General features: G+C 40.0%; 2 protein-coding genes across 3 annotated transcripts in view; one reads left to right on the plus strand and one right to left on the minus strand.

The window, feature by feature from the left end:
- The window catches only part of LOC126562266 (uncharacterized), a 472552-nt gene extending 472541 nt beyond the window's left edge, over window positions 1–11 (plus strand). Inside the window, exon 3 of the mRNA XM_050218723.1 lies at window positions 2–11. The gene's annotated coding sequence lies outside the window, so the exon portion shown is untranslated. The remainder of the gene's footprint in view (window position 1) is intronic.
- A 6810-nt stretch (window positions 12–6821) lies between these two features.
- The window catches only part of LOC126561419 (uncharacterized), a 48621-nt gene continuing 30343 nt past the window's right edge, over window positions 6822–25099 (minus strand). Inside the window, exons 7-15 of one of the 2 annotated variants that reach the window (XM_050217552.1) lie at window positions 21164–21193; window positions 9489–9680; window positions 9267–9416; window positions 8960–9195; window positions 8487–8891; window positions 8006–8420; window positions 7550–7943; window positions 7270–7483; window positions 6822–7189 (exon numbers count right to left, since the gene is read on the minus strand). In XM_050217552.1, the coding sequence (XP_050073509.1) occupies window positions 7084–7189; window positions 7270–7483; window positions 7550–7943; window positions 8006–8420; window positions 8487–8891; window positions 8960–9195; window positions 9267–9416; window positions 9489–9680; window positions 21164–21193 (2142 nt within the window). In that variant the 3' untranslated portion in view covers window positions 6822–7083. The remainder of the gene's footprint in view (window positions 7190–7269; window positions 7484–7549; window positions 7944–8005; window positions 8421–8486; window positions 8892–8959; window positions 9196–9266; window positions 9417–9488; window positions 9681–21163; window positions 21194–25099) is intronic. The other variant, XM_050217553.1, reaches the window with a different exon arrangement.

Genomic DNA, 25099 nt, shown 5'->3' on the forward strand with positions numbered 1-25099 from the left:
GAAGTCGCGGAGAGAAATGGAAGTGCTGGTAAATTCGATAAAGCTTTTCACAGAGAAAAACACGTATTCGGGGAATAATTTCACCATTCTTCTGAAAAAAAATCCTTTATTTTCCATCGTAACTATTCAGTGGTTTCGACCTAAAATAGGCGTATGCAAAAGCTTCCCATTTAGTTGTCATCATCCTGTGTCCATCTATCCATTCGGTTACTTTCTTTCGCTCTCTCCCTCTGTGAGGAGGTCACTGTGTGGGTGAGGAAGTTTGCGACGAATGTTGATAAGGAAGAAGTGAGGTAATACGAGTGTAATAAAAAGGGAAAACTGGAAGTGAGAATGTGAAGCCTAATATAAGCATCGCCGAGAATTGTTTGAATGAAGCTAATGAAGCCGAAATTTGTCCGAGCGATGTGCAACACCGTACGATCTGAGGTAAGTCAGCATAGTCATTTATCTTTAAGTTCGATTCAGTTTATCGTGGAACAATTTGTTCTGCCAACACAAGGGTTTTACCCAATACAAGGGCTTTGCTATGAAACACCTTCAACGAGCCACCAATCGAGGCCCCATTCATCAGATACACAAGTATGTAGAACAAACAATTCGTTTTGGGCTTCAGCTCAAGGCTCCTTTCTAGTCAGGATTCCCAAGCGGCCGCTCAGTTCGCTTACAGGAAGCTCCTCCGCTGAGTAGCACTGATAGGACAATGGTATCAATCAATTTTAGAATGCTATGAAAGTAACTCTCCTGCCAATCATATATTTTATTTAGCCGTCCATCAATTCATCAATTTTATAGTTGCATATGAAATCATAGGAGGACATCGAGGATCGAATATCCAACTACTTGGTATCAACAATTCTAGCTAGCCATTAGATGGCCGGCGTGATCTAGTAATTAAGTCAGGGAAGACATCATAGACACGGTTGAAGCTTAGAGAGGCTAAGCTTTTCATTTGGAAATCTTTCAGAGGTGGGCTTGCCTGTCTTCTCTTCAATCATGCATTAAAGAGGGCCATCCGACATTAGGAGAGAGAAATTGTGAGGACCATTTTCTATAAGGTAAGGGGCCTCGGAATCCACAAAGATCCCCCAGGTTGCCAGATTCAATATAATTTCTGGGCGCTCAATTTCCATTCCGCTTAGGACCTCCGAATTCGGAATTTGCGTTGCACTGGCCGGCCATACTACAACTTGAGGAATCGCCCTGGAAAAGGAATATTATCCTCAACTAACAAAATTCTCTCAGCCGCGTTCGAGAGGACGATGTTCAAAAGCATTTTTGTTCTCTTGTGTGTTTGGAAGGACATTGGGGAGCCACTACAATGGCGAACTCTACGACCTGTATGATTATCTTATCATCGTATAGCGAATCAGGCTCGAAATTATCTAGTGGGCTCATCATGTCACGAAAATGGTATACCCAAGTAGAGATATAGCGATGGCATTGACGCATCCGCCTGGACATTGAATTGGCAGACAACGGCGCTAGGCAGTGAATAGAGGCGTGGATTTCTACATCAGGCCAAAATCGCGATTGGTAGGTGATGCCTGATAAGTAAGTAAGTAACTGGCGTTTAAGCATTCTCCAGAAAAGCATACTAGTACACGAGTGTATTCTTTTATTATCAGGGAAGAGGATTTCTTTTTGCATCGACTCAAGACTGATAAATAGTAGTTTCAGATAGTCGGTAGTTGTCATGTAGGAACGGTCCTGATTTAATTCCACACCCAGCCCTGCCATGTGAAATACTGGCAATACACTAGCCTTAGGACATTCGAATAGCTTACCAGCAACATTCTCAGATGACATCACATTAGCAGCATGCATTTCCAAGAAGCACGGGTTCTATCATGTTATTCCTGTAAAATTATTGGACAACCCTTGTGAATAGCGGAGTTTGGATGAAACATACGCTGGATGATACTTTATGCACAGTCTCACTCGGTGTCTATCTCATATCGTTACCAAACAGCCTAAGATAAGTCAAATGAAATAAAGAAGTACAACCAGCAACACTAATTCCCCATGAGCCTTCACGCACATCGCGCTATACGCGTTTCCAATTACGATTCTTTTGAAATTCAATGATATGGTTGAGTTGTTTTATTTCTTATGTTCTTTTTTTTCGTTTTTTTTCTCGCATTGTTTTTGTCTCATTTCATGATCTGGTTTGTTTTTATCTCTTTTCTCTTTGTTCATTTTTAAATTTCATTGAAATTGCTATTGTTAGCGGAGTAAAGTTCTTTTTCTTTCTTACAATTTTTTTCATTAAATTTCTTCTGTTTTCCATTCTCTAAACATTCCTACAGTCCCGTCGTGAATACCTAGGATCACTTATTTAGCTTTCTTCACCACATTAGCGCACTAATGTGACCGACAACTTCGGCCACCATCAAATTCTTCTAGTTTTGAATCGGTTTGTTTCGTTTTAAATATGCATTTCGATAATTTTCTTCAACTGTTTTGTGTTAGTGTATGTGTCTGTATGTGTTGTTTATACAAACACGGCAATTAATTTGGTATCGCGGTTTCTTGCCCGTTCGCTAATGTGACCTTCGTTTCTTTTTTTTTTCTAAACATTATATCATTAAGAGAGATTATCTTAAATTCCATGTGTCTTAATTTTTTTACTGCATTGTATGCAAATTAACAAGATAACAAAACCAAGACGGAAAACAAACGTACAAACATTTTCTTTCTACATCCATTTTCCACCTTTTGCTTTTTTTTTGCTTCTTGTCTCATACATGCTCAGTGATTGGATGTAGTTTTGTAGGTTTTAATTAAATGTTTTTTTTTTCTATTCCATCCATTATACGAGAGGTAGTATCCACTAAAAACTGAAGAAACAATGAAAGGAACATTCGTAGCTGCATTTGACATGTCTTCTTTTGTCTGTTTGTCGTGAGTTGTTTGTTTCTTCGCTTCGCTGTTTTCACTCCACATTAAGTACTCTCTTGTTTTACTTTCATCGTTTTCTTGTTTCTGCTTTTACTACTTTTTTTTTCTCACTTTCTGTACTCTCTTTTACTTTCTGGCATTACAAATCTACCGTTTTCCAGTTTACTATTGCACTTACCGGCTTGCTACACATTCGCACTAACGCTTGTTTTCCAGTTTATTTTCTTCTACTTGCTCTCTTCGCGATTTTACAACAAATGTTCTCTGTCCTAATCGACACCACCCTTAGTCCCCTGTCCCATACACTCTCCGTCCGCTACCCCTCGTTTTTATTGTCATGAAGTCTTGGATTCGTCTTGCTTATTTATTTTTCTTTTGCCCTCTTCTATCGAGACAGGTGAATCAGATTTGAGAAAAGTGCAACTGCTGTTTTTATTTGGTTTTGTTTTGTTGTTTGTTTTTGGGAGTCATTTATCTTGTTTTATTTTCCAGTTTTATCATAGCTCTTGTTTTTTATACGGTGCTTTTTGATTTTTTTTTGTCGTAATAAGCGATCGTTTTGTTTTCTTCTACTTTGTAACTGTTTTTTTTTCTATTGCAAAAGATTTTGTGTTTTTTGTTTTCTTATTTCAATTGTTACTATTTTACAACTTTTTTTTTTGGTAGAGAAAAATCTGTGATGCGAGCATGGTGCGTATATCTATTGCTATGAATCTCAAGAGGATTTGTTTGTCTTTTTGTTGTCATTCTACTTTGTTTTGGCAAATTTTTGTAATGAGAATAAATTGTATATCCGTTTTTCTATTTCAATTTCTCCTACCTTCATGGCTTCTGTTTCAGAGGACAGTGACGATTGAGTGCTTTATCGCTGGAAATCGATGCTTGTGTGGAGCAGAGAAGGATCTTTTTGCATAGTTTTTTTTCTTTTACGGCTTCAAACATGATTTACTACTGATTCGAACCGATCACATCCCTCCAATCTATTTACATCCGATGGAAGTTTTAAAATTAGCTATTCAACTCAGCAAAGGGTTCACAAACGCGAATGATAAGTTTGGTTGCTTTCCCTATTCTTGCATCAGATTTAACAAGTGTTTCTATCCAGGCGTTATCCTTTCTTGCTTTCTTTGCATTCACTAACAGGTGTTTGTGTAGGTGTGTGTTTTTGTTGTGAATTAGGTTTTACAATTTCTTTTACATCTGACTATGGAAACAGGACCCTCAACCTCCACGACAGAGAGTTGTATTAGTGCTATAAACTTTAATTTAATTTTTTACTAACCTTGAAGTTGTGTTTTCCCCCTTTCTGTCACGTGTTGTGTTCTTCTGCAGCGTGTTTTTACTAATATTATTAGAGCAAAAATCATTGAAAAAAAATCATTTTAAAACACCAACTAAAAAGGATTGATGCTTTGATTAATTTACCCCACAAATTTTGGCAGTTTTGGTTGTGTTAAGTGTTAAATTTCGACATTCGTCACCAAGAAGTGGTCGTAACTTGCGTACGATTTCGCGACTGTATGCGGATTTCGCGGATTTTATGGGTTTCTTCATGATGGGAACAGTACGGTGGTTAGCATCTTAAACCTGTAACTGAATGACAACTCCAATGTAGACAATAGATGCTTCCGGACATCTGCTTATCAACCTATAATAAAGATCTTTCGGCGTATCAAAATCGAACGCATTTTGGCAGTTTCGAGGGTTAATTTGGGCCTTTCGCGTGTTTGTGTGTGCCTACAGAACGTGGCATTTCCTACACCGGTGGCCGGCGCAAAGTGTTGGCAGTTTTTAATGTGATTTTTAAACCATTCCTTCTACATCGGCTTCTCTATGATTCGTTTTGAACACGTCAATGAATAATTGTAAGCTGCCGCCATTGGAAATTGACTAACCATTACGACAGCTCAACCCGTGGTTTCGCTGACAGTATGACGAAAACTAACCCTAACTAAACGTATAATCGTATGCTGCTGCAGTTTGTCCTGTTGTGAGCTTTTGGGACATCCCACTCGTTAGTCGTTAGTCGTGGAGCAGTACTCTCTCCCTCTCCAAGAAAAACCAACAACAAGAAAAATAGGGACAGGCCCTCCACTCATCTGTCTCATTCTCATCTATGTACAGAGATCCAACGTCATCCATCCAGCCAGCGTTCTTTGAGGGCATCGGTTAGCGTAAGCCCAATTTTTATAGCATTAGTTTTGGTCCTTTTTATTTTAAAGTTGCAAAAAATCGCTCACTGAAGACAACTGGCGAACAACAATCGTCTTAATCGTCTTAATTCTTTGGGAAGGAAGAAAGGTGTGTCTGTTCTTCTGCCGTGTGGCTTCTCTATCATCATCAATAAACTAGTCATCTACGTAACTCGTTCGTCCCGTGGAAGGTATGACTAACAATTCGAATCCAAACCGTTCAACAGACCTATTAATTATGAAACTTTGTGGTTTTTTTTAAGTATCGCTAAGATATTTCTCTTCGAAAAGTATTGATCTTTTAACTTTTTTTGTCACATACACTACTCTCGTTTTTTTTTGTCTGAACGAGACGAGAGAGTGAAGGAAATGTGTGTGCTCACGTCGGTTTTGTTAATTAATATCATTTTAATGTTTTACGACTGCGATGCATTGTATTCTATACGTTTAATGTAAGTTTTAAAATTCTCTCCCATTCTTGATCTTTGTAATATCATTTTGTTTTCTCTTTAAGTTTTGTTTGATTTAATTCGTTTTTTTTTCCTATCCTGCTTCCTTTTAAGAGCTTTGTTTCCTTATTTCTTCTTTTTTTCATTTAATTTTCTCTTTACACATGTCCATTCGATTCAATCGGCTGATTAGATATAATTCAATTCAATTTCAATTAATAATGAACAAGTCCATATCCGATTTTTGATGGCCGATAATTTCGGTTTCTTTAAATGTAACCTTTCTATCGCATTTCTGCTGCTCTGTGTAACCATTTTGCTAATAAATCCTATACACTTCCATTCGCTAATAATATTCTTTCGCCTTCGCTAAATCCTCCTCCATAGAATTGAGGCAAGAACTTGTGGACATCCACACACACACAAAAGTGGATCTTCCGCTTATGCTGCTGTCCTTTAATACTCTTCCATTAAAAAAGCTCTGCAAAGACTGCGGATTGTGTTGTAGTTAAGAGGTTGATTGGGTGGATGTATCAGGAATGAGGAATCTTGAGGAAAGAATTCGTTAGGGAACTTGTGAAACAATGATAGTTCTATCGAGCTGGATCGTACAAATGATTGTACTGTAGTGGAATAAAAAAATATCTTGACATAGTCTGGAGCAGGGATCTGTCAATAATTTACTTAAAAGGACATTAGTTTGTTTTGATTTCACTCTTTTCAAAAGGTAGTATTGAAGCCTACCGCCTCGCCGTTACCATCATCTTGCGCCTCTTTAACACTTCAGCTATCAATGATAACATAATAATTGTTTTGTTTGATTTGTATCGTTTACTAGAAGTAATACTAAAACGTAGTACATAGTAGTTTGTGATCTCTTCCACGCTATAGGAGGTCCTTCTTGTAGATGTCAGATGTTTGTTTCGCTCTCGTCTTTTGACATTTTGGGACAGTTGTGTTTGGTTTTGATTAACACCCCTCCAGTTCCCCGTTCTGATCTTGACTTTTCCATCATCTTTTTTTATTCAACTACTGGTCTAGTAAAATTGTAGAATCAGAATGACTAACAGAGATGGGACGTCTGTTGCGCCCTTGTATTTGTTCCTAAAGTAGTAATGATTAGTTACTCTGCTATTCAGCTACATCCGCTACGAGTTAGTATAGTTATTTAGTTAGTAGTTGCTCAGCGCACTCTCCACTAGCAGCTTGTAGTGGTGTAGTGGCATTCTCACTAGCAATGCTCTTCTACTCCACAATGACGTAGTAGTAGCATTAGTAGTATTTGTAGTGGTGGTGGTGAGTGCCGAGAGTAGAAAAGTAGTACACGATACGTTGCTGCTAGTATTGCTCAGTCCATCATTTTCCTGCTGCTGCTGCTCACTGGTGCCGCCGTGCGTTTGGCGTGCATTTGGCATGTCGTCGGTTTGGTATGGTTGCTTGGGAAGACAATTCTGTACGGCTTCTGGTAGCGTTGCTCGATGACGCGGTCAGACCGTGGTGACGCGATCGATCTCAACGTACCGTACAGAATTGTCGTTTTGTCAGCAAATCACCTCCTTGTCCTCGAACACGGCCGTATCCATCGAGCTGAGCGATTTCAGGCGCGTCTGGAGAACGCTCGTCCGTCGACAGTTTCGTTTGATTTTTCTACAAAACAATGATTGAGTTAGCGCAATCACATTCAAATAAGGTTTAAGAAAAGAAAGTTATAAGAATTATGTTAGTACCTGTATAGATATCCAAACAGTCCACAGCATATCACCAGCAGAAGAACGCTCAGTCCTGCCAGTATCTCGGCCGGTAGTCGTAACAGCGCCGAACAGTGTGTGAACGCTTCATCCTCACCCGAAGGACACTGCTCGATACCATCACACCAGATAGAAGCATTGACGCAAGCATTCAGATCCGGACAAAGATAGGGACATTCTTCTTGTACTAAAGCTTCACAAAATAGATAGAGAACATTGGTAACTAGGTGATTCTTTACAAGCTTCTCGTATCACCTACCATAACTTGCCGAAGATCGCTTCGTTAGCTCTAGCCAGCTGAACGCATAATGGCCACCTTCATCTGGATTGAGAAATTCCACCGAAACGACCCGTGATGCTTCCGCGCCGAAGAACGGATGTTTTCGACCCCAACCAGCACTGAACACCTCGACCACGTGCCGATGTTTGGTCTCTTCGGGCAATGGGCAAGCGGTTACCGATATGCCTTCGCCATTGGTTATGATAACACGTGATTTAGTGTAACAGCGTATCGGTGTCACGGCACTAAAGCTAGCGTTGTATGCAAGTGGCGTCGCAGGATTGAATTTACGCAGGAAGAGCCCTTTAAGCCGTATGTAGAGATACCGATCGTAGGATGGTTCTATCAGCCACGGACGGTTACGACATTCAATCTGAAAGCAGGACCGATAACATGTACTATTTCATAACTAGATAGCGATGTCTTCATACTTACATCGCCCGAGGACAGACTAACTACACCGGTAATGGCGTTCTTACGTCGCACATCCTTACACATCATTGGACCCTTTACAAACTCGTACGATGCCTCAAAGTTAAGCGAATCCGGATCGTCTCCATTGGTCATGTTGGCTGCACTGAAGTGTATCTCAACCTCCCGGCCGGTGGATGTAAATACGATCGGTAGATAGGAGTTGTTGGTCGAATTGCAGATACAGCCTCTTGGGAAGAGAATCGATTCGTGCCAGGGTCGTTCAAAAATCTCGACCCGTGCCGTACTATCGCCGAAGCAGTACGATCGACCAGTGTCAGGATCGACGCGTGAATCACAGGTACGATAACCGGTCATGGCACGATTGATCTCGATGCGAACGCGTTCACCACGCTGAGCTTCGAAGCGATAAATACAGCTGTTGTTTTGAAAAGAAAACCAGACGTCACTTCGCATCACCTTATAGTGGAGGATATGTACTTACTGTAAATGTTTGGCTCCACCCCGACCGAAAAGGAATATGTTGCGTACGCTCCGCACGGGATGTGGTCCTTTGCGTTCCATCTGACTGCTGGCAAAGCGTCGATTGCACTCATTTTCCCCACCGATAGCTGTACCGTCCTGTAGTAGATCGACGAATTCATAGCGCAGTGCAAACTGCAGCGGTCGAAGTACGGTTGAATCGGATGTTTTTAACTCCAGCGTCACAAAGTCACTGCTGGAGACGTAACTCTCGGATAGAGTGCAAGGGCGTGAGCTGGTCATGTTGAGTATTCCGTGATCGCAGGATCGCGGCACGGATCCTCGACAGTACCGTGCGATGATGTTGGTCGTGTTGGCACCGAACCGTATGCTGCTCCGTTGCGTTCCATCTTTATCGGTGGTGAGACTGGAATTTACGGAAAGTTGAGCAGCAGTTTAAGGCGAATTCGTCTTGGTGATGAAGACTCTTCTTACCAGTCGATATCTTTACAAATGGGGACCTCTCGTAGAGGTCCATCCCATATCCTCAGCATACCACTGCAGTCCTCAGTCCTTTGGTACTGTAGCAGCTGTTCCTCGGTGGCACCGAACTCAGGCGCTAGTTCGAACTTCATCACCGATATCCATACTTTGAAGCGAGTCGGAGAGGTGGACAATGCACCCGAGCGACGTGGAATGTTAATGGCGTCTAGTGCTCGAGCTTCAGTACCCTAAGAGAAAATCCGAAAGAAAATTTAATCAAGCTACTATTTATCTAAGTATTTAAAATCCATCTCCTTACTTGCAGATGATAGAGGCAGGTTGTGTTGGGAGCAAGTGAATGTAATGGGTTCTGCAGAACACCGTGCCCGGTACCTCGGAGCCAAAACTCACATATACGCTTGCTTTTCGCGTACGTCGGTGTCTGGATGTCCACAAAGCGTACCGAGACCTGTAAGAAGGGTTTAAATGATGTACTTAAAACTACGAAATGTCTCTTATTGTATGTGTGTGGTACACTTACTTCAAGCTGGAAGCCGTGCAGTGAATGACCACTGGTTTGTGGTGTGTTGAAGGTACCGTACGGTGATGTGGTAAACTCTACCAACAGTTCTGGCCCGCTCGAAATGGCTTGCGGTATTGCTTGACCACCGCCACAAATCTTCAGTATGATTGGGTCTCGAGTCGTGTACCCATCATACACCGTAATGTAGTCCTGTGAAGGTGAGAAAGTAATTCCAATGAGTAAACTGCTTAGTAGAAGAGCGATGTTCTGTTGTTAGAGGTTACATGGCGCGCTCTACTTAAATCAGTGATAGATCAGTGATAGTCGCTTAGATTGATAGAGAGAAATAGAGAAAAGATCATGACAGCTAGATAACGTGTGAGGGAATGAGAGAGATTCGGAAGCGATGGTTGAGTGCACTTAGAGCGTAATGTGTGGACTCTACCGTATCGATACATTTAAAAACATGGCGGAAAGAAGACTAACTCTTCGAACATCTCTAGTGGAATAGGTGGAGGTTTGATTGCTACTCAAAAACTCCAAATTTTGAAAGTATTCATTGCAAGGACATGGTGAGCATGGTGCAGGATCGTTTATCTATTCACTACAGACTCTAGCATGCTCGATAAGAAGAGTTAATTTCATCGTGCATCATCTCCAATTAGTGTTGGCCAATACAAAGGTGCGTTTGTTTTGATTGAATTCGATTGTAAGTCGTACAGATTTTGTTCGTTAGCTACCTTAGTAAAGTGACAGCCTGTAAGTAATTACTATCTCCACACAACTGTAACTAAAATAAATTTCTATCTATCATTGCAGCACTTCACTACAATCACTAAAGCACAACGAGGGACGAGCAAATGGTGCCACAAAGCTGTGGAGCTAAGGACATTAGAGTGAATTCACACGGATGACGGTAAGTAAGTCATGCATCGCAACGCTACAATTCAATTGTGTTCGGGTCAATGGAATGCACCTTCACCAAGTGCAATTTTGTCCAACATTTGCCTGTCATTCGATTATTTATCCTTCGAGGCATACGGGAATGTATGGGTGAGGTGGTGTAGCACGAACGTCGCCGTACGTTTGTTAAGATGTTGCCCCATATCTGCTCGACTAATTAACACTCGGCAATAGAACAATACAATTAATTGATGAAAAGCTCGGACGGCCGGTGACTGTCAATCGATCGACGAACGAGGATAGCAGTAATCCACCTTGTACATCTATCGTACGTTTGAACTTTGTTCGGATTCCTTTTTGCTTCACAACAACCGCAAGCACTTAGGCTGTGGCAAAGATCAAAGCCATTGGTATGGAGCGAATGGAGGGAGCTTTTAGAATTGAATTGCATCTTTCAAAATGGATGGCAGGATGGTGGCCTCTATTCATTGCCGTTGGCTCATTTATCTGCTGTGATGGTGGTGGACTGTTGGTCTATATTGATTTCTAACTGACAGTTGCCAATACCACATACACGTGCCATAAATCTATTCCTGGTACAATTTCGTTCCCTTCAGCATCCATTCGACGATGTGGATGTGAATCTAGCCCGTAGAAAGCGAAACTTCTGTGCAGTGCCGTCGAATTTATTGACATTATTTACGATTTGGGAATGTTCACGAGTGAGATGCGAAATGTTCCTAGGGGTAAACCAACTCCACGTGCATTGGAAAAGCACTCGCGGGAGTTGTCTGCTCTCGGTGGTGTAGCTTGACATTAGTGGGAGCCTTTCGTTGATGGGATGTCTCGATGGAATCGATCAAATATCGATGCCCTGTTGCGATGCTGTCCAAGTGTGTGTCTGTGTGTACGGATGCTTGTGTGAGTTTATTCCCCATCCAGCAAATGGCAGATAATGAATGCCGATAATAACTAATAAAAATTGCTTACATTGGAGTACGGTTACGATGGAGCCAGTCTGTCACAAATCGTGCCCAGAATTTACGTTCTCTGGCGACAGCCGACCCATTTCATACCGCGAGTTAAGTGCGAATTCTTCCGTTATTGATAGTGGGGTTGGTGTTGAGATGAAATTTTTATCGATCGATTCCACCGAGACCATTCTTACCTTACGCGCACACTGTGGAAATTTTTACAATGTGATTTTATTGTGTTGAGATGTCACAGTGTCCCCTTCATTCGGTCACACCATTGTAGAGTGCACCGCCCACAGACGATGATTGTCGATGGGTGAAGATTTCCTGTTCGCGACACCTTCTTTTTTGCGGGTTTATAGACGGGTAGCTATAACAGCGACAGTGTCAAGTACAAAAGAGAGTTCCCGAGTGTCGTTTGGGGATTTCTACTCGACCGAAGACTTTCAAATGGTTTGGTGGCGATTTTCCAACCTTCGTGCTCGTAAAACTCTTTACTACTGGCTCGTGGGAAGGATTGCAGTTTTTAAAATGTCTCATCCACTCAGGCGAGCGCTTGGAAATCGCTTTTCAATGACCCATCGTAAAGATGGGCAACATGGATTTTCTTTTTGTGGTCGTACAATGTACGAGCACTCTGGCGTGGTGCAATTAAGCTCATCATTATTTGCAGAAAAATCATCTCGAAATCGCTCCAATGAATACAGCTGTCGTGTGCAGCTTAGACGTGGATCCGTTCGAAATGGAGCTCTCACTTTTCTTCGAATAAAAGTATTCATAATGAAGCCTTAACAGCAGTGGATTTGTAACCGTCCGTAACGCGATGATAATATGCAAAGTTTGGGATTAGATTCGGTAGAGTCTTTAACGAACCGTCAGAACCGAAACCACAGCTGTGTACGGATGGACATTATGGTGCCACGTACTTCCGTTTGTTGCTCCGTTTGAAGTGAAGGGTTGCCCACTTGACGCTTTCTCACCACCAAAAGACAAAACTACCCAACGGCTAAGATGCGGCATAGAGCCCCGCGGGATGGTGGGCCAAACAGTGAATTTACAATTTTAATGAGCATTATGTCACACTCGGGCAGCCCGTGATGTGTGCTGTGTCAGTCAGGCGAATGGGTCTGGGTTGAATAGTTTGAAAGTGTTTGTAGATGGTTTCGTTTTTCTACGAAACCACCGTCCCAGCGAACGTAAAAGCTCGCTTCACGTTTCATTAATATACGCTTCATTTGTCAACTGTGAATGGGTGACATTTTCACCAGCTCAGACAAACATGGGTAAGCAACATTGTATCCTCTGCTTCAAAGAGGACAGGAGGAGCTAGTGTAGGGAGAATGGGACATTAGGATTTCTTTAAAGCTTGGTGGCAACGTTATGTAGAAGAGTTGAAGGTTTCTTAAAGTGGGATGACGAGTCTGGTTTCTCCAAAGGCTTTTTGTACACCGTCACTTTAATTTTAAATTTTGTAGCAATCAATGTCAATTTTTAAAACTCGTCGAAGGTTGTTTAAGTAGATTTAACTACTTTTTAGTTAAATTTTCATTACTTTCATACCCTTATTGACTCTTCTTCTTGGCTTAACGACCTTCTTAGGTCACGCCGGCCATCGAATGGCTTAATAAACTTCCTGATACGATACCACGTAGTTGCATAGTCAGTCCTCTAACTACGTGAGGATGGTCCGGATGAGATTTGATCCCAGGTCCTACCATACACCACCGGGCCGCCCCAACCTTATTGACTATGTAATCTTTCTATTTATTACTTCAAGAAGGACGGCGGTATTGTCGTAAGTTTTATTTAAATATTAAAGAAATTGTGTTGCGGTTTCTTGTCTCTTTATTTTTAAGTCAAATTGACACAAGAGCATGGTAGATGTATGCTATTTCGACAGATTTGTGGAAAATAAGCACCAATATCTAAAGTTTTATAAGGATGTCTGTCGCTAGAACAGCCATTTTCGCTGTCGATTCTCTTGACATTAACGATTCTACAGAGCTCATTTATATAACCTTTTTTATAATAAATGTTTCATCGAATAGCTTTTGAAGTGTTCTTTTTTCTTACCACAACCTTTTACTGAATTGCAAAATACTTGAGAATATTATTATTATTATTTTTAAATTGAATAGAAGGAGAGTGACACATATCCTACTGATATTGTAAGGGATTCACGTATTTGGAAGAATAATAAAAAACGATGAGAATGGATTAAATTTACTATTTTCAAATCTGTTCATTTCGTTAAAAAACTCTTATTGATTGACATTTTCTTGATATCCATCGTTTTGCCAGCAAATTTCTCATTCTAATATAAAATACTAGATTACTTTTTACTTAGCCAAGCCCGATAGGGTATCCGATGCGCGTTCTATTCCATGAGACGTTATCTGACGGGTCGAAAGCTTCTGCTCATCACGATAGAACGATCCCTGAATGTTAATGATTTTTGATATAATTAAAAACACACAAACACCCCTGTGAAAGTGATCAAATTTAATGACACTTGGATTTAATCCTACCCGCAAAACTATTTCAATATTCCATTTCTAAAAATGGCTTCCAATCACAGCACCATTCCTCGTTGGCCCGCTCCCGAGTATTGTATCAGCCAGTTATTTGCCTCATTAAAATAAGGATTAAATTGGATGAACAAATGCGAGCCTTGCGTCCGAGTGTGTGCGAATTTTTGAGGTTGGAACAAAGATTAAGTGGTGTACAGGGTTCGCTCCACACGCTGATGGTAAAATGTAAGCAGATGATCCGAAAGCTGAAGAAGAATGGAATAGATCCCCCAAAAAAAAAGGGCTCCCCCAACATGGAAACTTTTTCACTTCCCAGGACACTGCAACAGACAAAGTTGTTCGGTTCGGTGACCTGCATAAATTATCCCCATATCATTCCAAAGTTTCAGTGTCCTGGGTGGAAAGGAAGGTTGCACGGTTTGAAGAGTTTTTTGGAGGCTTTGGAAATAAATAGTCACGGCTCGCCAATATCGCTCACTTCCTGTACGTAGCGGAGACAGGGCGAGTAAATAAGTGCCAGCGAAAGTTTGGTATTGTTTCATTATTTACATTTTTTTTCTTCTGGTAATGTCGTTGTTTGCTGTGCGCGTAAGATGACTCGCGCGTATTTAAACGCGCTAAATTTGAAATTAGCTCATAAATCCTTGATCTAAACCCGCTGTGGCTAAAATGCGTATTCTGAGGGTAGGCAACGAGGTAACCAACGCGAGGCACGCAATGGTAAATATGAAAGAATTAAATACAGCAAACAAAACGACCAAAAATGCGTTCGATGAAATTAAAGCAGCAATCTCAAACACAAACAGAACAAATTCCAAAAAAAAAAAAAAATCGAATCCATCCCCTGTTTCGAGGATTTGTCTTTTGTTTGCTGCTTCATGTGAGAGAAACGCTGGGGAAAAAATAAACAAACAAAAAATCAGCCTACGTTTGACTAATCTTTCGACAACGGGGATGCTGTGTGGGTGTGTGAGACGGTAAAAGATCAACAAGCACGATCAATAGCGAATGAGGGGCGGGCTGCTAGGGGTGGTAAAGCAAAGGGACATCTCTTCAATTTCCCTCGAGACAAAATGTCGTACCGACTTTTTTTTGTTGTTGTGTGTGTGTGTGCTCTGTGCTGTGTTTTGTGGTACTGTATTTCTTTTCGCTCACAGCGAAGGAAAGATGAAAATCCACATAATCAGAAAAGCAAACGACCCGTGTGGTACGGGCGTGTGGGAAAAGCAAAATGGAGGCAAAAAAGCTTTTTGTTGTGTAGGGTTTGCTTTTTTCTTCCCTTCAACAGACGAGGAGAATGACTGCCTTCCTTGATACGACTGCCAGCAGCTTTATTTAATGCACAGACGCAGACACATACGCTTACAATCTTAAACACGTATGCAAATGTCGTCGATTTAACAATCGCTCATTAGCCATACCATCGAAATTGGGGTTTTTTTGCGATTATTTTTGGGGTTCCTCAAGTCCTTATTTTATTTAAAAATAGAAGAATGCAATCCATGTCAATGAATTTTGACAAAAGCGTGCCAAAATTAATAACTACTTGGTCAAAATAGATTACATTTTGGGATTGGTTTGTCATAGAAATAAAATATTCAGCTCAAACGACAGGGAACAATGTATAAACACATAACATGACTATTGTAGTCCTGCCTGCAAGGATCTTTTTTGCAATTGTTTTTATTAACTTCCTTACAGCGTTGGCTGTGGCGGATAATTTTCTCGGTAGTTTTTAATGCTGTTTACAACAAACAAGAAGCTCAAGCGGTGCTGTGTGAAGTAGAATACCGAATTCTAAATAAATGGATACCGTAGTCAATTATCAATTACCTCTGTGCTATTACCTCCGAGTCTAGTAAGCCATTTGATGGCCGGCGTGACCTTAGAGGTCGTTAAGCCAAGAAGAAGTCAATCAACAATTCTTTCAAAGGTTCCGGAACTAAAACTTTGATACTAGCACAATGTTCAGGATACAAATCAAATTGGTTAGAAGCTATTGCCTTCTGCGAATTGTGAAAGTGCATCTGATCCAGGGTCTAGACGACTAATTTGTGAAGTTCCATGTTTCTGGAATATATTTCTACCCTGTTGTCATTGAATCGGTCATTAGCAAACAAGTATCGTTTTTCAATCATGACGCCTTCGTACAGCTTCCAAGCTCACTCTTCAGTGGAGGTTCCCTTTTTTTCGTAGAATCCTATTGGGACCTTTACTTGTGTGGTTCGTGATCAACAAGTGCCTACCAGAAAATGTATCCCGTCTAGAGTTGTAGAATTCCTGGAAAATGTAGAATTATTCTGAAAGTTTTACTGTCCTATCGATGCAGACTGTTCACGATCTACTTTTCAATACACTTTGATTGGAGTTAATGGATGTATCTGTTTTTGCTATTAGTTTGTATCTAACCGAACAATGTCTGATGCCTAATTTTTACGTTTGTAAATGGAGTATTGCAGTAAAAATTTGAATTATTTCTACACCACAAATATTGTAATATTTTGAGAGACCAGACAGGACAACATTAAGACCAGAAGATTTTTATGTGTATTGCTGAAAATATATTCATTTTGCTGATTAATAAGTTTTATCCTTCAGATCTCGTAAAATATTCGAGTAATTAACACAATATTTGCCAAAAACAACTAGACCATAATTTAAATTTATTTATAGATAGCCAATAAGTACATCAAACTGTGTGTCATTTTTGTACCGATAAAAGTTTCGATGTCAAATAACAATAATAACCGATTGTCATAAAACTATTAAACAAACACCATCATACTGTTTGAATATTGCGTTAAAGAGTCAAGTATTAAATTTACTTCCTCAACACAAAGATTTTGGGAAATTGTTTAACTGATTTATCTGGTAAATCACTCTACTTTGTCTTGGAACATTTACTGAAAAACCAACCTCGATACACCCATACCACCAACCCGCTAGTTGGCCCGAGTTTGAGCGAACGAAAATCAAATTAAACTCACGGCACCACTCTATCTTCGCGTACGACGACGAGATTTACGCGTACCTTGGTAACATCCTTAAACACGATCCACTTCCCCTACCGTCGTGTCAATCCGTTGCACCCTATCTTAGGGCGAAAGAACACATCATCCGATCGTGGTCTTCGAACTAAACCAAACTGCAGGCATGCTTTCGAGTAACGCATTTCCCCCGTGATGCTTTGGTGAAAATGAAAATGAATAATGTATGAAAATGTATCGCCTTTCCGTTGTTAGTCTTCGTACGATAAGGCACATACGTGCGTGTGTGTGCGTGTATCCACGTGCCGGTCTTTTCCGCAAGCTTCTCTGCCTAATCTTCTACGCACCGGTGTCTACAGGTGCGGTGTTTAAGATGGATAGCGAGCGTTCCACTGGCGTTAGCTTTCCGTGCTGGATCAACCGATTTGAGCTGATTAAATTAAATGAGCTGTTGTATGTGAGGATGTGGAAGAACAAAAAAAAAAGAGAGAGAAAATACAACTGCTTCATGTCCTTGAAAGGCAACGACTCCTTCCCACATTGGGTTACGTTGGGACAGCGACGAGTAGTAATGGCCGTGAAGCGTTCGTGATTGAGAAGGATGCCGACAGCGGGGAGAGATGGGACTGTCCTGTTCTGTAGTTTTTGTACACCCCGTGCGAAAGGGAATGAAAACCGAGTCGTTCGTCGGTGATTAATGCCACAGTCTGAATCAGGGAGGAAAGGGATTTGTTTCCCGAACCAACTTTCCGTTCCATAGTTAGGTTGTGCGCTTCGACCGTTCTCAATTATTTCTTAATAAAGTGTCGGTCAGTTTTTGGGAATCTGTAACTCCGGGAAATTGGTGCAATATGAATATCTTGTGACCGCAAACCCAGCAAATGACCTACATTTACCCGGAGTGGCACAAATCTCGGGATGTGATGGTACCGTGCGGAGGGAAAAAAAAAGTTTTATTGTTGAACCACAACTGAAAGGAAAGTCCTAATCTTACTAGATTAAAGCTCTTTAAAGAATGAAAGACAGAGAGAAGAGAATGACGAACGAATGTTTGGTGCAATTAATTTGATGAAGAGCCTTAACATGTACGCACTTTTTGAGGTTATCTTCTGCTGATAACTTGCAGAAGATTTGGGCTCCTTGCGATAGAAATAAATCTTTTTTAATCGAGGCAATTCGAACATTATTGCCCATTTCGATCCTCCGTATTCGATTGATGGAAAGGTTATGCTTTTGCAACACACTTTAGTGTTGTGTGGTTCAAGGTTTTCTTAACTTTAAATAATTAACTCAAGATTACAGAGATAATTCAAAAGAAATTTGGAATGTTTTATTATTACGGTTTGTGTTGGAATTCGATAGAAACTGGAATAGATTTCAAGGCAGGATATACAATATTTTCATGATATATTATGGAACAAGTCCAACTAAAAAAATATATAACCTTCGCTTAGGATCTCCCAAGTGTTCGTTAAAGGCCACGAAGATTTTTTTGAACTTAAATTAAAAATTGAAACGGTTAAGTTTCGATTGGATCTATTAAATCATGTTCGATCAATGCTTAATAACCGACATCGTTATAGCATCTTCTTCTAGGAGGTTCTAGGAATTAACGTACAGAGATTGGCAATGCACCATTGAAGTTGACTTTTTATGTGTATTTCTAGGAATTTAGAACCTTTTGCAGGGTGTTGTACAAAATAACGAATCAAACCGTGCGTAAAATGTTGATTTATTTCATCCTTTCAATTTCACTTACATCCAAAGAATGCTAACATGCAGTGCTCCACGTCTCTGCTCGGTGGGGAATTTTAATGAAATAATTTACCATGCGAATACCCTTTGCACATGATTGCAGAAAGATTGCTGTGCTTTAATTCAATTTCCTTTCTTTTTCACCGTTCTGGTGCGAGCAGCTGGCTCGTCCCCCCCAAACACTATTTCCTGCAGGGCTTCCAGAAGTCTTCGTTGGGCGCCCAATGAAAAATTGGTACCCATACCCGTACACCACGGGAGACACATGCTCCAGACTCACGAGATCTCTATCTGCAGGAGGGTGCGTATTAACAACGTGTTCCCGGGTATGCACTGCACAACAGCATCGCTAGATAAGATAAGACCCGACAAGACACCGGTTATGCACAGGGACGAATAGAAAAAGAGAACCCAGATACTTAGACTACACGCCATTGTCTAGTGCTATTACCTCTGTGTTGGAGGATGTGCGCGGTGAAAAAAAAGTAGACGAACGACAAAAAAAAAAAAAGGAAACATCAAATGGTAGAGATAAGATACGTACGAATAAAATACCCGTGTACCAGCAAGCACCACTGCAGCATCGCCAGAGATGAGGACAACGTAAGGTAGATAAGAAATAAAAATTTAAAGACGAGTGTGGTCTCTCTCTCTTCCTGCGCGTCTATTGGGAAATTGAACATGACAGCATACAACCAACGACCGACTATGAGCGGTATGACGCGTACTTGGTTTTGCCGCGAGAAGCAGCTAGCTGCTGGCAGTTAAGGTAGGCAGGAAGTACTTGCACACGCAGCCACCATCCACCGTCCTCACAATCCGGCGCAACGTTTTGTCAGCGCGGTGAGATTACAAACCATCACCACTCGTGGTGTGTTTCCTGTGGGAAGGGAATGGTTGCGACTGGTGGAATTTAATGCTGCTCACAGCAAGAAGATGTGGAGCGATGCAATACGTTCGCTTATTCTTTGTGTGATACACAGGCGCTTGTGTGTTGGTCGTATCAAAATCATCAACTGCTTGCAAACTGCTGCACTTGGTTGGTTGATTTATGCGCATTTGTCAAAACTCCCCAAACACCTCCCAATGCCACTGGACGAGGAGGGGAGCAGCGCAAAGAACCAGAGATCCGTTCTTTTTTTTACTTCTATCGAGTTGAGTTCTCCATCACAACCAGCAGAGAACGAGATCGTAACGAAAACAGACAGAAGGCCGCATCGTACAGAAAGTATGATGAAATGTAAAATAAATTAGCCTTCATCAGCATTTGCTGGCGCATGGATGTGTCTTCTACAAAAGACGAGCGTGGTGAGTTTTTAATTTTCATAACCACCTTAACCGCCAGGTCCTGCGAGATACGTCAGCATCGTGTGTACCGCTCCGACTGGTTTCCCCGCGATTAAAGGGCACCGACCGAGATGAGCCATGTAAAGCAATTATGAAAATGAAACGCACCTCGAGTGCTTTTGATGGGTTTTTGTGCGTACCCGTGTTTTTGGACAGGTTACTCACACACGTGGTGATGATTATGACTCATTGTTCTTTTTTAATTTGTTGCTGTAGTTGAAGCTAAGCGTTTTATTCAAACAGCTCGATGAATCATGCATGTTTGATGTTATAGTAAATGATTTATTTCGTTGGTGCCGTGACCAGGATGCAATGCAGGACCAGGATTTTTCATCTAAATTCTTCTATGTTCTATCATATCTATACACATAAGTACATGCCGGGAGGTGTTGTCTGAGTAACAACATGTCTCAAATTCACAAATTGAATCAACCACATCCAATACAGTCAATTATTGCATAGAGGAATTTGTAAGTTTATTTTTGGTTATCAGTGTTTAAGCCACAAGTGTGCTTGTGTGTGAAATAATTTAAATTATTCTTGAAAGAGATGAAGAAAGATTACAATTTGTACCAATTTTTTAAAGATTTGTTTCAAATCAATTTAGTAAAGTAAAAAGATTAACTAAAAAGATGTAACAAATGAAATGGAAAAAGGGAGCTAACAAATATAAACAGTCAAACACATTAACACATCAACAAGGGTGTGACAGCTAAGAGCTAACGATTAATTTTTGAAAGACGATTCTCAGCTAGTGTACATGGGGGACATAATCTAGTGGAAATCTTCTCTAAGGGGGATTTTTAAAATTGGAAGAATAACATGATCAACAAGAAAAGCTCTCTAGTTTAGTAGAAGTAATGGAGTAGTTGAAGTTTTTGTTTGCAAAATATCTGTAAAGTATGAAGCAGTGGCAGTTTGAAAGATTTGAAAAGCTAGAAGGAAAAACTTGAAACTTGTTGCTTTTGGTTCTAGAAAACGTGAAAAACATGAATCTTGTGGAACTAGAAAAGCGACAGCATGTAAGCAAGGAAACTAAAACGTAAAAACCACAAACGAAAGTAAAGTAATGCAGCAAAAACAAAAAAAAAGAGAAACAAAAAAAAACACTAGAAAGAAGCGCCTGTTGCTGTCGTTTCTTAGTTTTGTTTGTTTAGATAAGTGAAGTAGAAGTAGTATGAGGTACACAACATTACCGTAGATTTCCACTTCGGATTCGTGCTGTCCTGTTTGGCGTTTTGGGCAATATTGGTTGCGCACAAAGCAGCGTTTTCGCAATAACGTGTCAAACCGCAAGTTTTGTTTTTGCCGTCGCAGGGGTTTGCAGTTGCATTGTTTATGCAGTATGCAGGTGGTGATGATGATTAAGTGTATTACAAGTAGATATATGAAAGTACAACAAAAGGAAACAGAGAAAAAGAGAAAGAGAGAAAGAGAAAGACAAACAAACAAGAGCAAAAATGACAAAAACAGAAAAGAAAGTGGTTAAAAGAGATTCGAACGAACTAACGCAAAGAGTGTTTAAATATTTTTGCCAAAAATCTGACAAAACAATCGCAAACGGCGCATCACAAGCTGCTAATGTAGCAGCGGCTCAGTTGATCGTTTCGAAGCATTTTGGTAGCTTTAACGTAGCATTTCTATATGTCTCAGGTTTTATAACACAGCTTGTGTGAAAGGGTTTTAGAGTGAAACAGAAAATGCACCAATGGATTGCCAATCAGCCAAAGGGTAGGAGATGTGTAGCACAAAAACATTTCGAGCTAATATGAGTGAATGTGGCGAAACGTTTTCATTTAACACAGTACGGTATAATTTTACAGCAAAAATTTGCATTTCACTCAAGTAGCGACCCTTCATTGATTTGCTACCTACAAGATCATCTATTGAGTTAACGTATTTGTATGGAAAATGAGCCTATTTTACAATGTGTATTGAGTTTCAACCTTTTTTCTCCTTGATACTCATTAATTATGCAAAATAATACAATTTATGCCGAACGGTAAAATTTACATTTCTACACATTTTGTAAAAGAAACTCACTACACACTTGTATACACTACAGAACATTGATTTAGCGAATCGCGATACGCAGAGACACTTGTTATCGTGTGGAAATGTTGCTTGTAAGTGTATTCTTTGTAAATTGTAATTTGTAAATATGTTCTTTGTTGTAGGTATGAATTTGTGTTTTACTGTGTTTTATTCATTGTCTTGAACCTCTGGTTGATGAAGTTTTACTGTTAATGGGTACTTACAAGTAATTATATTTTTCATCCCCTTACTAGTATTTTTACCGTTAAATGTGGCCCCTGAGTGAGCAATTTTTAAAGATAAGTTCTTTTTTTGACCGAACGCATCAATTTTTTACTCGAAGACACATGTTGTTATGCTCTGAGTCTTGGGTTTTTTTCCTTTTGATCAAGTGTTTTGAATTTTGAATGAAGACAGGAGAAATTCAATAGATTTTAAAGACAAATGAAAACAATTAATATACAAATATTTTATAATTTAAAGGGTTTTACGAATTAGTTTTAATTGATTGCATACATTTCTTGATGCACCGTACACGATTTTTTGCTAGCGGTAATTTTTGCCAGCAGCATGTCTAAGAGAATGTTAAGTTAAGAAATAAATATTATTTTCTTAATTTTCACAGTCAATTGGTTTCCATTTGTTAAAATTTGGTTGCAAAAATTTGGTTGCCTACGAAACACTTATTGCATCCCGCCAATGATATTGATAGGCGCTGTCACAAAATCGATGCATTCAAGACCAAAATCTTCATTCCAATTATATCGTATGCTCATCAGATTTGAAACTTTTTCTTTCAATGTTTAATGTGTATTGCCATCTTTGTAAGTGTTTCATGAAAGTGTTTTAAAAGGAGATTTTTATCAGTATTAAGGATGGAAGGAATACAGGAGGATATCAAGTCAGGGAATTCTTCGCGACATTACACTTTTAAAAAATAAAGCATCAACTCACTATACCACGGAGGGGTGATTTTGACATGACTTGATTGTAACAAATGTCAGACAATAAACGATCAAATAGGGCAGCGAGCGAGGGATGGCTTGAAAAACTGAGAGCAAAAGAAACGGGAGGAAAAAACTTGCCCACCTAGCATCCAACTAAATCCAATATTGGGCGGAAAAGCGGTACAGTTAATTCATGCAACAACAGTCGTAAATTTCACGGTTGCAAAACTTTTGCCACGGACTACCGTTTTTATTGTTTTGCGTTGCCGGTTTGTCCGGTTTTTTAAGGTTTCTGTTGGGGTTTTGTTTGAGCATAAAACATTGCTTGTAAGATTTGTTTTTTTTTTCAAATCTTGATGGGTAATATTGATATGCTTTGCCGACTATCCAAAGACACTTTGCACTGTTAAGGAGGATCCAAAATAACAGTAAAATATAAATCAATCAAGCAAGACCATTTTAATGTAGGGTTTGTTTTAAATTTCTTGGGAAATGTGGTATGATTTTTTGGGAAAATGTTTGAAATTAATTTGAGGCATAAAAAGCAAGGATTAAAAGATTAGACGTCTTAATAAATTACAAAGACTTATCCAAGGAATTTGTTGGCAATGGATATTCTTAAGTTTTATTATATTAAAAAAGGAGTTTCGTAAAACACGCAATTTAAAAGCAGCTCTCTAGTTTGTTAGGTGATATAATCGTTTTTTCATTCAATATGCTGGTGCTATTACGAGTATATTTTATATTAATATTTCATTTTGACTCCTAAAATATACAAAAAGTCAGTATCATCCTATGACCCAAAATGAATTACCAATTTAAATATTTTATCTAACATTTTATGCCATTAATAAACGTAAAAATTTCTCGTTGCTGAAGCTTACAAAACAAAGAGCGTTTTTGTGTTCTAAAACCCGTATCAGCCATTCAGTAAAAAAATCACTCTTCCCTTGATAATCAGCTATAAATCTGATCGTATCGTTTCATTGTCTGCTCATCGATACATTCGAAACCCTGGGCAAACAATAAAAGTTTCATAGAAACATTTCAATGTCAGTACCGGGTAATAGAAAGTTGAAGAGGGATCCCTTTTCTGCTCATTCCACTGTCCATAAACAATGATATAAAAGTAAAGCTGCCACATATTCCGGTGAAAGCAACGGGAATGTAAGCATCGAGGGAGCATGGAGCCACCAATCACCTTCTGAATGGGGTTTTGAAAATAACTCTAAATATTTGTGGCCATGCACTCTCGAAGAATGTGATGCTCCGTATAATGAGGAATTCGTTATTATCAGCCTTTCTTTCTATCATTTGGTTGGGAGTGTTTTTTTTTTTCATTTTTACCCCTCCAAACCAATATCCATCGTGCTTTGTAAAGCCACAAAGTAGTGTGCAGCATGTTGTTTTATTGTCCTTTAGCAAGGGCTCCTGCTGGGACTTCGTTATGCGCTACGGTATGACGTCTGACCACATTTGTGAACGGCTAGCAGAGCCGTGCTGGCCATCTTGGCAAGGTGAATCGGCAGGATGGGCTGACAAACAGTATGTGGTCCATTTTCTGAGCTTCTGGACTTTCGGGCTGCATCATCAAACAGTCGATTTCGATCTGGTGTGTGGTAGTTGTGCACCGGTGCATAGTGCTTTAAATATTCATGGCATATATCATAATCTTTCAATCCATTCATCCTCACCCTTCGGCAGTGATCGTTCTATGGGGCAGTAAAGAATGCTTACAGCGAACGAAACACGGTGTTGTGCGATGGTTGTTGAACTTTTCTCGGAAGTACCGACGTACTGTGCAACATGCGGGATAATAAATTTATGTCACTACCAGGCTCTCGTGTGCTTTCGTTGTGAAAGAGGATAATGATGGTGCTGCTTTACCTCGCAACAACAATCTGCACATGGTAAATATTGATATCTACATAAATATATCTACCGGCAAGAAGCTCCTGCTTGCAAATAAGCTTTCGCTTTGACTTCCGTTTAGTCGCCTTCCATTCCCAGTAACTGGTATGCAACTGGTTTAACGAGCTGGCAAATAAAATCCACCCGGGCGCTCTAAATCAAGGGGAAATAATTTATCGATAGTTAGAAACCTACTTTCCCTGGAGGTTTGGAGCCGTTTTTCGGAGTTATACTTTTACA

The sequence above is a fragment of the Anopheles maculipalpis genome, chromosome 3RL (assembly GCF_943734695.1).
Source record: "Anopheles maculipalpis chromosome 3RL, idAnoMacuDA_375_x, whole genome shotgun sequence".
Lineage (NCBI taxonomy): Eukaryota > Metazoa > Arthropoda > Insecta > Diptera > Culicidae > Anopheles > Anopheles maculipalpis.